This window comes from Mercenaria mercenaria, chromosome 11, assembly GCF_021730395.1.
Source record: "Mercenaria mercenaria strain notata chromosome 11, MADL_Memer_1, whole genome shotgun sequence".
Classification (NCBI taxonomy): Eukaryota; Metazoa; Mollusca; class Bivalvia; order Venerida; family Veneridae; genus Mercenaria; species Mercenaria mercenaria.
Window position 1 is genome coordinate 16,205,583 of NC_069371.1, and position 13,390 is coordinate 16,218,972.

General features: G+C 36.5%; 1 protein-coding gene across 1 annotated transcript in view; it reads right to left on the reverse strand.

The window, feature by feature from the left end:
• Nucleotides 1–3,955: 3,955 nt before the first annotated feature.
• The window catches only part of LOC123531642 (3-keto-steroid reductase/17-beta-hydroxysteroid dehydrogenase 7-like), a 51,970-nt gene continuing 42,535 nt past the window's right edge, over nt 3,956–13,390 (reverse strand). Inside the window, exon 12 of the mRNA XM_053517969.1 lies at nt 3,956–9,565. Coding sequence (XP_053373944.1) covers nt 9,410–9,565 — 156 coding nt within the window. The 3' untranslated portion in view covers nt 3,956–9,409. The remainder of the gene's footprint in view (nt 9,566–13,390) is intronic.

The window sequence follows — 13,390 nt, forward strand, 5'->3', positions numbered from 1 at the left end:
TCCTTCCATAAGCTAGCTCGATGGCTTCCTCAACCGAAAAAAAATTCTATTCCCCATGCGATGCTCAACCCAAAAGGAGCATAAGCACTCGGTCACGGAGGCCCCGTAGTTTGTTCTAGCAGCCGCATTTCTGAAGCAATCTTGGTAAAAACAAGAGCTCGTAGTACACGAAATGTCCCCCTTGATGCATTCAGTAATTGCACATGGAACAGAAATCTATTTGTGCACAAAAGTTCTACTGTTCCTGGTCAAAGGGACCTTGACTTTTGGCTTACTGACCTCAAAATCAATGGGGGTCAACTGCTGGTCATGATGAACCTATCAAGTTTCATGGTCCTAGGCCCAAGCATTCTCTACTTATAGTCTGGACACAATTTAACTGTTCCAGGTCACTTTGACCTTGATCTTTGACCTACTGACCTCTAAATCAATACGGGTCATCTACTAGTCATGATCAACCTCCCTATTAAGTTTTGTGACCCCACTCCCAAGCATTCTCAAGTTATCGTCTGGAAACCTTTTACTGTTCCAGGTCACTTTGTCCTTGACCTTGGGCCTACTGACCTCAAAATTAATAGGGGTCATCTGCTGGTCATGACCAGCCTCCCTATTAACTTTCATGGTTCTAGGCTCAAGCATTCTTGAGTTATCATGTGGAAACCGTTAAACTGTTCCTGGTCACTGTGACCTTGACCTTTGGCCTACTGACCTTAAAATAAATAGGGTCATCTGGTGGTCATGACCGACCTCCCTATCGACTTTCATGACCCTAGACTCAAGCGTTCTTGAGTTATCATCTGGAACCGTTTAACTGTTCCTGGTCACTGTGACCTTGACCTACTAATCTCAAAATCAATAGGGGTCATCTGCTAGTCATGACCAACCATCCTATAAACTTTCATGATCCTAGGCCTAAGCGTTCTTGAGTTACCATCCGGAAATTGTTTAAATGTTCTGGGTTACTGTGACCTTGACCTTCGACCTACTGATCTCAAAATCAATAGGGGTTATCTGCTGGTTATGATCAACCACTCTATCAACTTTTATGATCCTAGGCCCAAGCGTTCTTGAGGTATCATCCGGAAATGGACTGGTCAACATACCGACTGACAAACATCTGCAAAACAATATACCGCTCCTTCTTCGAAGGGGGGCATAATAATATGCAGTGAAAAAGGCAATTCGGATTCCATTATTGGCAAATTTGTAACAGAAGCGGAAGATTTATCAAACAAGAGGGTCATGATGACCCTGGATCGCTCACCTGAGTAATATGAGCTACATGTTTCAAATGTCAAACTGATGATTTTTAGAAATTGTTTGGAAGATTTTCCGATGTACAATCAAGTAGTCCCTGCGGCAGGGCCAATTTTACCCCGGGGTTAATGATTTGAACAAAGTTTGTAGAAGTCTACATATCAAATATCTAAGATCTCGGCCTTCTGGTTTATTTTTAGCAAATTTATGAAAATTTCCTTATGTACAATCAAGTAACCCCTGGGGCTGGGTCAATTTGACCCTGGAAGGTCAAGATTTGAACAAATTTTGTAGAGGTCCACTAGGCAATGCTACATGTCAAATATCTAAACTCAAGGCCTTCTGGTTTATTTTTAGAAAATTTTGAAGATTTTTCTATGTATCCCATTGGGCGGGGTCAATTTGACCCCGCCGGGTCATGATTTGAATAAATTTTGTAGAAGTCTACTAAGATCTAGGCCTTCTGGTTTATTTTTAGACAATTTTTGAAGATTTTCCTAAATAAAATCAAGTGACCTCTGGGGTGGGGTCAATTTTGACCCCGGGGGTCATAATTTGAACAAATTTTGTAGAGGTCCACTAGGCAATGCTACATGTCAAATACCTAAGCTTTAGGCTTTCTGGTTTATTTTTAGAATTTTTTTTTGAAGATTTTCCTATATAAAATTGAGAGACCCCTGGGGCAGGGGCAGTTTTGACCCCGGTGGCCATGATTTGAAATTTTTTTGTAGAGGTCCACTAGGCAATGCTACATGTCAAATATCTAAGCTCAAGGCCTTTTGGTTTATTTTTTAAATTTTTTTGAAGATTTTCCTATAGAAATCTATGTAAAATCAGGTGACCCCGGGGTCATGATTTGAACAACTTTACTAGAGGTCCACTAGGCAATGCTACATGTCAAATATCTAAGCTCTAGGGCTTCTGGTTTATTTTTAGAAAATTTCGAAGATTTTTCTAGGTACAATCAAGTAACCCAATGGGGCGGGGTCAATTTGACCCCGGGGTTCATGATTTGAACAAATTTTGTAGAAGTCTTCTAGGCAATGCTACATGTCAAATATCTAAGACCTAGGCCTTCTAGTTTATTTTTAGAAAATTTTTGAAGATTTTCCTCTATAAAATCCTCTGAGGCGGGGTCAATTTTGACCCCGGGGGTCATGATTTGAACAAATTTCGTAGAGGTCCACTAGGCAATGCTACATGTCAAATATCTTAAGATCTAGGCCTTCTGGTTTATTTTTAGAATTTTTTTGAAGATTTTCCTATATAAAATTGAGAGACCCCTGGGGCAGGGTCAGTTTTTCTATAGAAATCTATGTAAAATCAGGTGACCCCGGGGTCATGATTTGAACAACTTTACTAGAGGTCCACTAGGCAATGCTACATGTCAAATATCTAAGACCTCTGGGGTGGGGTCAATTTTGACCCCGGAGGTCATAATTTGAACAAATTTTGTAGAGGTCCACTAGGCAATGCTACATGTCAAATACCTAAGCTTTAGGCTTTCTGGTTTATTTTTAGAATTTTTTTTTGAAGATTTTCCTATATAAAATTGAGAGACCCCTGGGGCAGGGTCAGTTTTGACCTCGGGGGCCATGATTTGAATTTTTTTTGTAGAGGTCCACTAGGCAATGCTACATGTCAAATATCTAAGCTCAAGGCCTTTTGGTTTATTTTTTAAATTTTTTTTGAAGATTTTCCTATAGAAATCTATGTAAAATCAGGTGACCCCAAGGTCATGATTTGAACAACTTTAGTAGAGGTCCACTAGGCAATGCTACATGTCAAATATCTAAGCTCTAGGGCTTCTGGTTTTTGAGAAGATTTTTTAAGATTTTTCTATGTAAAATCAAGTGACCCCTGGGGCGGGGTCAATTTTGACCCCGGGGTCATGATTTGAACAGACTTGGTAGAGGTCCACTAGGCAATGCTTCAAATATCTAAGCTCTAGGGCTTCTGGTTTTTGAAAGGAAGATTTTTAAAGTTTTTCCTTTCGGTTGCCATGGCAACCAGAGTTCTGCATGAAATTCAATTCTTTGAACAATTTTTGTAGAGCTATTCCTGTGAAGTTTGGATGAAATTTGCCTAGCGGTTTAGGAGGAGATGTTGTTTAAAGGAAAGTGTGGACGGACAGACACCAGACGGTGAGCGATCACAATAGCTCACCCCGAGCACTTTGTGCTCAAGTGAGCTAAAAAGCCAATTGTAACTATTTTTATATGCTAGCACCTTTATTTCTTCACCAGTACTATGTTCAAGAAGAATGTTTAGAACCTTGAGGTATCGATCGTTTTTTACCATGGACCTGATTGTAGTAGTAGTTTCCAGATTTATCAAAAATGCTGTATTTCACAATGTTAACACACAAGCCATTCATTCCTTTGCCACTTCTAATATTACGACAAGAATGTGTATAGATTATGTGCCAAAACGAACCAGGTGATCAAAGAGTTATGCGTCTTTCATCTATCAGAAAATGGTGTTTTTCACCAGTTTAACATTTCATTTCATCACCAGTCTTTTTTTCCAGTATCAACATTTCTCTACATTATGATAAACCTTACAGCATTAAATGGGATCTTCCGTAGTATGAAAATTTTCACTTAAACTTAACTTCACTTAAGGCCAGAGCTATGTACACAGAAAAACTGAACATTTCAACATTCATATATATTTTATTAAAATAACAAGCAGTAAAATCACAATTATATTTTTGATCTTGCAGTTCGAGCAGATATAAAACAGGATCCAAGGTTATAAAACTGTGTATGAAGACACTCAGAAAGCAACTTTTTTACTGGTCAGTTTATGATTGTGCACAAAATTAACCAATCAAATGCTGGATTGTTTATAGTGAACTCAGCTTTATAACCTTGACTAAAGTCACTCTAAATCTTAACTATATCCCTGATAATACAATTCTACAACAAGGTGGAAGCACTTAAAACGCGTAAATTTATAAAATATTTGAAACAATGTTTCAACAAATAGTCCTGAATGTTTAAGTAAAATACTAAAATTTATATCACAGACATGTTTAGTCATGTAACATTTTTCGGATATAACATTAACTTTTACTGTGCAACAAAATAAAGGCACTGAAATTGATACAGGTGCAAAACACATGTATGTAAAGCTATATATTACCTCTTCTAGCTGTAATGCTTCAAAAACGATGGAAATCTTGCACTTATTCTACATAAAAAACATCTGCAAAACAATATACCCCTTCGAAGGGTGGCATAATGAAACACTTGTAAATACAGAAAAACCAGTCCTAAATGATATAGACTGGTACCATCTCTCTCTCTCTCTATAATATATATATATATTTATTTATTATATACCTATATTAATTCTGTAAACAAGAGGACCATGATGGTCCTGAATCGCTCACCTCTTCCCACATGATCCAGTTTTGAGTATGACATCGGTTTTTCTATTATTTGACATAGTGACCTAGTTTTTGAGCTCATGTGACCCAGTTTTGAACTTGACCTAGATATTATAAAGATAAAAATTCTGACCAATTTTCATGAAGATCCATTGAAAAATATGGTCTCTAGAGAGGTCACAAGGTTTTTCTATTATTTGACCTATTGACCTAGTTTTTTTAAGGCATATGACCCAGTTTCAAACTTGACCTTGATATCATGATATCATCAAGGTGAACATTCTGACCAATTTTCATGAAGATCCATTCAAGGGTATGGCCTCTAGAGAGGTCACAAGGTTTTTCTATTTCAAGACCTACTGACCTAGTTTTTGATCGCAGTTGACCCAGTTTCAAACTTGACCTAGATATCATCAAGATAAACATTCAGACCAACTTTCAAACAGATCCCATGAAAAATATGGCCTCTAGAGAGGTCACAACGTTTTTTCATTATTTGACCTACTGACCTACTTTTTGATGGCACGTGACCCACTTTCGAACTTGACTTAGATATCATCAAGGTGAACATTCTGACCAATTTTTATGGAGATCCATTCACAAGTATGGCCTCTAGAGAGGTCACAAGGTTTTTCTATTTTTAGACCTACTGACTTAGTTTTTGACCGCACATGACCCTGTTTCGAATTTGACCTAGATATCATCAAGATGAACATTCAGACCAACTTTCATGAAGATCCATTGAAAAATATGGCCTTTAGAGAGGTCACAAGGTTTTTGTATTATTTGACCTACTGACCTAGTTTTTGAAGGCACGTGACCCACTTTCAAACTTGACCTAGATATCATCAAGATGAACATTCAGACAAACTTTCATACATATCCCATGGAAAATATGGCCTCTAGTTAGGTCACAAGGTTTTTCTATTATTTGACCTACTGACCTAGTTTTTGATGGCACGTGACCCACTTTCGAACTTGACTTAGATATCATTAAGGTGAACATTCTGACAAATTTTCATGAAGATTTCATGAAATATATGGCCTCTAGAGAGGTCACAAAGTTTTTCTATTTTTAGACCTACTGACCTAGTTTTTGATCACACGTGACCCAGTTTCGAATTTGACCTACATATCATCAAGATGAACATTCAGACCAACTTTCACACAGATCCCATGAAAAATATGGCATTTAGAGAGGTCACAAGGTTTTTCTATTATTTGACCTACTGACCTAGTTTTTGAAGGCACGTGACCCAGTTTCGATCTTGACCTAGATATCATCAAGGTGAACGTTCTGACCAATTTTCATGAAGATCTCGTGAAATATATGGCCTCTAGAAAGGTCACAAGGTTTTTTCTATTTTTAGACCTACTGACCTAGTTTTTGAAGGCACGTGACCCAGTTTCGAACTTGACCTAGATATCATCAAGATGAACATTCAGACCAACTTTCATACAGATCCCATGAAAAATATGGCCTTTAGAGAGGTCACAAGGTTTTTCTATTATTTGACCTACTGACCTAGTTTTTGAAGGCACGTGACCCAGTTTCGAACTTGACCTAGATATCATCAAGGTGAACGTTCTGACCAACTTTCATGAAGATCTTGTGAAATATATGGCCTCTAGAGAGGTCACAAGGTTTTTCTATTTTTAGACCTACTGACCTAGTTTTTGACCACACGTGACCCAGTTTCGAACTTGACCTAGATATCATCAAGATGAACATTCTGACCAATTTTCATGAAGATCCATTGAAAATTATGGCCTCTAGAGAGGTCACAAGGTTTTTCTATTTTTAGACCTACTGACCTAGTTTTTAACGGCACGTGACCCAGTTTCGAACTTGACCTAGATATCATCAAGATGAACATTCTGACCAACTTTCATAAAGATCCCATGAAAAATGTGACCTCTAGAGTGGTCACAAGCAAAAGTTTACGGACGCACGGACGGACGGACGACGGACACCGCGCGATCACAAAAGCACACCTTGTCACTTTGTGACAGGTGAGCTAAAAATAGGCTTGTATTTTACAATAAAATATGAACAGTCAGACAAAAATTCCGCATTGTACCTTTTAAATTCCGTATTGTATGCTGCCGGACTATTTTCATCAATATGCTTGACCAGACACATTTCTATAAATAGTGCACATAAAAAATTCCACTCGAGCCGAATACTGCATCCCAGATCAAGCTACTGTTATAATAACCCTATTATATATATATATTACTCTTTGCCTTAGAAAATCCAAATTTGAAGAAGATGATACTTTAATTTTACACAAAGTTGACTGCAAAGACTGTAAAATATTGTTTATGCAATAAGTTCTCAATTATTGTTTAAAGTTTTTCTGGTCAGTGTACAATTATTGTTTGTACCGGTATGATGTTCTTTTCTTCTTAGTTCTAGTAACGAGTCAAAAAATATATAGCAATTGTTAAATTTTAATAGCAAACTAGAGCTATCACTAAAGGTGATGAATGTACCCCCCACATGCACTGACACAGTACATTGCAATTTGATGCACACAAGATTGCATAATTATGTGGACTGTATGTATATAGACTGTATGTATACAGTATAGTAACAAAAAACAAAGTCCCATAACTATGCAGAATATTTATCTAAAAGAATGTAACATGCACCATGCACAACTAGGGTTGGTACTGATCACTTGTGTGAAGTTTCATTAAATTGTGTGTAAGGGTTTGGTAGATTAGGCATGCACAAGATTGCACATGCAGACTGCATGTACATAGTATGTTAACAAGAAACAAAGTCCCATAACTCTGCAATTTTTGTCGCTGAAAGAACCTAACATGCCCCATACACAACTACTGTTGTTACTGATCACTTGTGTGAAGTTTCATTAAATTGTGTCAAGGGGATGAGGAGAGATGGTGTGCACAAGATTGTGTCTATGTATATAGTATAGTAACAAAAAAAAAACAAAGTCCCATAACTCTGCAAAATTTTTTTCTGAAAGAACCTAATATGCCCCATGCACAACTACTGTTGTTACTGATCAATTGTGTGAAGTTTCATTTAATTGTGTCAAGGGGATGAGGAGAGATGGTGCGCACAAGATTGTGTCTATGTATATAGTATAGTAACAAAAAAACAAAGTCCCATAACTCTGCAAATTTTTTTCTAAAAGAACCTAACATGCCCCATGCACAACTACTGTTGGTACTGATCACTTGTGTGATGTTTCATTAAATTGTGTCAAGGGGATGAGGAGAGATGGTGCGCACAAGATTGTGTCCTGTGTATGTATATAGTATAGTAACAAAAAAACAAAGTCCCATAACTCTGCAAATTTTTTTTTCTAAAAGAACCTAACATGCCCCATGCACAACTACTGTTGGTACTGATCACTTGTGTGAAGTTTCATTAAATTGTGTCAAGGGGATGAGGAGAGATGGTGCGCACAAGATTGTGTCTATGTATATAGTATAGCAACAAAAAAACAAAGTCCCATAACTCTGCAATTTTTTTTTCTAAAAGAACCTAACATGCCCCATGCACAACTACTGTTGGTACTGATCACTTGTGTGAAGTTTCATTAAATTGTGTCAAGGGGATAAGGAGAGATGGTGCGCACAAGATTGCGTCTACGGACAGACGGACAGACAGACAGACGGACAGACAGACAGACAGACAACCTGAAACCAGTATACCCTTACAACTTTGTTGTCGGGGGGTACAATAATAAGCATTTATGTTATAACTATTTCTGTTATGTGCTAGCATTAATTTAATCTATATTATCTGAATATTAATTCAGGCTTGGATTTTCTCTGGCTGGGGGTAAAATTATAAGTAAAAAAAGAATGTGTCCTCTCAATTGCTCTCTAATTTGTACTGTTATCTAATAACAAACTTCAGTCCTAAAGACTATATTTAATTGTCCAGTTATTATAATTATGTAGTAAAATTTTGATTTTAAATACTGCATAAAAATCAAACATAAGCCTTTAAAAGAAAATGTAAAACATATGGTTAGTTCACACATAAAGTAACACAAAGCTACTATCATAGCGCTCATCACACTGTGATTTAGGCATACAGTTTATCTATTCTCAGCTTCCTAACTGATGGTTATAACCAACAGACTGTATGTAATCAATCCAGCCTGCTGAATAATGAAAGATCAATAAAAACAAATGTAAAAATTTCTATGTTATGTGAAGAACATTACAACTTTTACAACACATTCTATTTTCTGAAGATCATCATCACCTATATCATAAATTAAAGCTTTCTGTTTAATTTGGGTGATATCTTTGAATGTTTTCTTTGCTCAAAGTTTTATCTAACATGTATATCTAACATTGATTGGGAATAACAAAAGAAGAGAAATAAAAAAGCAAATGTTAAATGCTTACATATTTAAGGTCTCAGACACTTTATACCTTATCAAATTACGAAACATTTTTTGTATACACACTTAAAAAGGATCTGAGAAAAAAATCTCATGTCAATATCTTTATACCAAGAGGCATCTTTTACAAAATAAAATTTCTAACAACACAGATATAAACTTAACAAAGAGTAATTATTCTACATAAATAAATAAGTCAATATTTTAGTGTAAAGTCTACAAATATTTCTGAATTCAGCTGAAAACCCTTCCTTTACAGTATATCAGTCACTGCCACTGAATCAATTTTTTAAGGTGGCCGAGTCAAGGAAGATCACTGTGTTGGAGACTGTACACAAATGTGACAAAAAGGATTTTATCAGTATCAGTGGAATCCATTCTGTATCCCATTCTGTAAACCATTTGAGACACTGTCTTTAGCTGTTCTACTGGTGCCATTTCTGTACTTTGACTTGAAACCTTGATACAATCCCTCCATTTGGTTGTATAAGTTATCTGCATCTTTTTCACTGATATTGAGCTAAAATATTATTGAAAATATGAATTGAAAAACATGCTAAAAGCTTTTAAGGAATTCACTTTCAATAAATATTAGCCCATTTCTCTGTATTTAAGCAAAATTTCTTTTAAGAAACTGTCTTTGTAAAAGAAATCTGAACTTCTCTCACTTTTCCACCATTTTTTTTTCATTCACTTTTATGCCCTTTCAAACCTAACCCAATTGCTAGTACCTATATTACATTCTTTTCTTAGTACTGAACAACAAAACATACCTTGTGACATCTATTTACATTGTTTACATTACTTTAAACCTCAGCACAGAATTTTAGATATCAGTTTGTTGTGTAAATAAAGTATACTACACAATAGTTTTGTGTGACAGTCTCATTACAAACAAGAGCTCCGCCAAACGGGGAAATATATGCCTCAAGGGTTACATCAGAGGATGGGAGCAAAATATGAAGAACTTGACTGTTGAAGCCCAAAGGACTGGAACAACAAAGGGAAGAAATTCCAAAAAAAATTCTTTCTAAGTCAACAAAAAAATCTTTACCAGGTACAGGTATGTCAAAATACACCTAAAAATTGGAGGTATCAGGTTGGACCACAGAAAAGTGGTCTCGCTTTTTCCCTACAGCCAATAACGAAAAAGTTTCAAAACAAGCTATTTATAGTAACATAAGAAATGCAAAATTTTGTAAGTGAACAAAAAAGGGATCTGCCAAATAAAAACACAATAGCATTGCAATTCAGAGCAATATACACAAAGCAAAGTCATACACTTGTATGACCTTTGACCCGTGACCTTGACCTTGAAGCGAGTCATCCAAAACATGTGCTCTGAATGTCATCTAGGTGTGGTGAACATTTGTGCCAAGTTTCTTTGAAATCCTTCAAGCAGTTCAAGAGTTACAGAGCGGATACAAAACAAACTGATATGACCTTTGACCCCTAATTGTGACCTTGACCTTGAACTGAGACATCCGAAACATGCCCTCTGCACGTTGTCTCGGTGTGGTGAACATTTGTGTAAAGTTTCTTTGAAATCCTTCAAGGGGTTTAAGAGTTACAGAGTCGAAACAAAATTGTTAACGGATGACCAGACGGACACCGGGGATATAACATAGTATGTCCCTTCGGGCGTATAACAAAAGCCTTACAGGGACATGCCTCCACATCAAAATTTCCTGTAATTTGATATTGAATACTTTGACGTCTTTAATATATCCCTTCTAAATTTCTTTTTAACATCAAATTTCAATTGTGTGTCTTATGCTTTTGGGCGTTTTTTATATTGTATTGACTAAAAATGTTTTTACAGGTAAGAAGTTCCTAATGTGCACAAATTTGCAAGCGGTATATATTTTAATACTATTGCAAATACTTACTAAAAGTGGAAGCATTTTATAAAATTCAAAACATTTCATATAAGCCTGGAGGACACACAACTTTAAATGTAACTGAAATTATTGTAAGACAGTATTTTGGGATATAATCAAAATATCAACAAGGGTCCCATAGTCACAAAATATACACCCGTCGAAAGCTTATACGAAGAAAAGTTATTGTTACAGAACTGCACATATGATTCAAATATCAGGCCTAAAATTAGTGTCATGGGCGACCTGCAGTAAAGTTTGGTGACAATAGGCAGAAGCATTCATCAATCCACTAAAAGACCACACAAGAAAATTTTATTCTAATATTTGACCTCTGTGACCTTGACCTTAGACCTAGGGACCTGGTTCTTGCGCAAGAGGCTCCCTCTTATGGTGGTGAACATTTGTGCAACGTCACATCAAAATCCATCCATGCATGAAGAAAAAGTGCTCCGGACAGTCATTCTTGTATCTGACCTTCTAAGTGTGACCTTGACCTCAGACCTAGGGACCTGGTTACTGCGCACGACACTCTGTCTCATGATGATGAACATTTGTGCAAAGTTGCATCAAATCCCTCCACACATGAAGAAGAAATGCTAAGGACAAAGTTTGTGGATACCGCTCTCCTGCCAAGGGCATTCCCATAATTCGTCCCATCTTTCAGAAGGGGGTATAACAAGAGCTGTCACAGGAGACAGCATGCTTGCTATTTTGATGCAGGACAGTGAAACTGGGTACATCTGAGGAAGCTGGAGTTGTCACTGGAGTGTTTAAAGTCTCCAATGTGGATGAAAATATTGGACAATAGCTTGAGTCTGTGTCAAAAGTAGTAGGTAATAAGAGAGATAGATAAAGTGTATCAAAACATTAAATAAGTATAGTTCTAAGCAAAAAGGGGGCATAATTCATGAAATATTGGTGCAAGGGTGATGCACCTTGTGTCCTATGATGTGTATGATGATGTGGAACAACTACTTTAAGTTTGAATCAAATCAAGTTAGTAACTAGAGGTACTTTTGAGAAAAGCGCATGTCTCCTACAACTGCCTAATCATCTGAATAGTAAGTCTGTCTTTGTATACTGTTTTACTAAGAGCGCATGCACATTCCTGGAGCCAAAAGGACTCCTAAACTACTCAGAGCGCATGCACATTCCTGGAGCAAAAGGACCCCTATACTACCAGGAATGCGCCTAAAATCTGAGCATTTTTTCGGTAATTCAAAGGCCATAATTCTAAAGTTCCTTGGCCGATTTGGCTAGTTATCGAACTTGGCCGAGGACTTATGGTCAAACACATTTTGTTCAAGTTTGGTGAAGATCAGATGAGATATATTCGAGTCAGAGTGCGGACAAGCTTTGTGAAAGACAGACAGACAGACAGACACACACACACTGACAGGAGTAAATCAATATGTCTCCCACACCACTGTGTGGTGGGAAAGATAATAACTGAGATAGAATGAAAGTGCATCAAAATTTTAACCTGAAATTCTTAGTAAAAAGGGGAGATATTTCATGAAATATTAGTGTACCATAGTTATGGTACTTGTGTCATACAACGTGAATGATGATGCTGAACAACTTTTTTGAGTTTGAATCAAATCCTCTCTGTAAATAACAGAGATATAGTGAAAATGCACCAAAATTAACCTTGAATTCTAAGTAAAAGGGGGACATAATTCATGAAAAATAGGTGCCAGAGTCATAGACCTTGTGACGTATAATGATGTGGGTGATAAGGTTGAACAACTATTTTAAGTTTTAATCAAATCCATTTAGTAATAACTGAGATATAGTGAAAATGCACCAAAATTAATCTTGAATTCTAAGTATAAGGGGGACATAATTCATGAGAAATAGGTGCCAGAGTTACAGACCTTGTGATGTATGATGCGGGTGATAGGTGGAACAACTATTTTAAGTTTTGATCAAATCCATTTAGTAATAACCGAGATAAAGTGAAATTGCACCAAAACTTTAACCAGAACTTCCAAGTAAAAACCGGATATAATTAATGAAATATTGGTGCAGGAGGTATGCCCCTTGTATCATATCATGTGAGTGATGACGTGGATCAACTATTTTAAGTTTGAATCAAATCCTGTCTGTAATAACAGAAATATAGTGAAAACGTATCAAAATTTACCTTAAATTCTAAGTAAAAGGGGGCAGGGGGCATAATTCATGAACAACAGCTGCTTTAGTTATGAATCTTGTGTCTTATGCTGTGGGTGATGATGTGGAATAACTATTTAAAGTTTGAATCAAATCCATTTAGTAATAACTGAGATGGAGTTAAAGTGCATCATAACTTTAACCTGAAATTCTAAGTAAAAGGGGGAAAATTCATAAAATATGGGTAAGAGAGTTATGGCCCTTGTGCCATATGATGTGGGTGATGATGAGGAATAACTATTTTAAGTTTAAAACAAATCCATCAAGTAATTACAGAGATAAAGAGA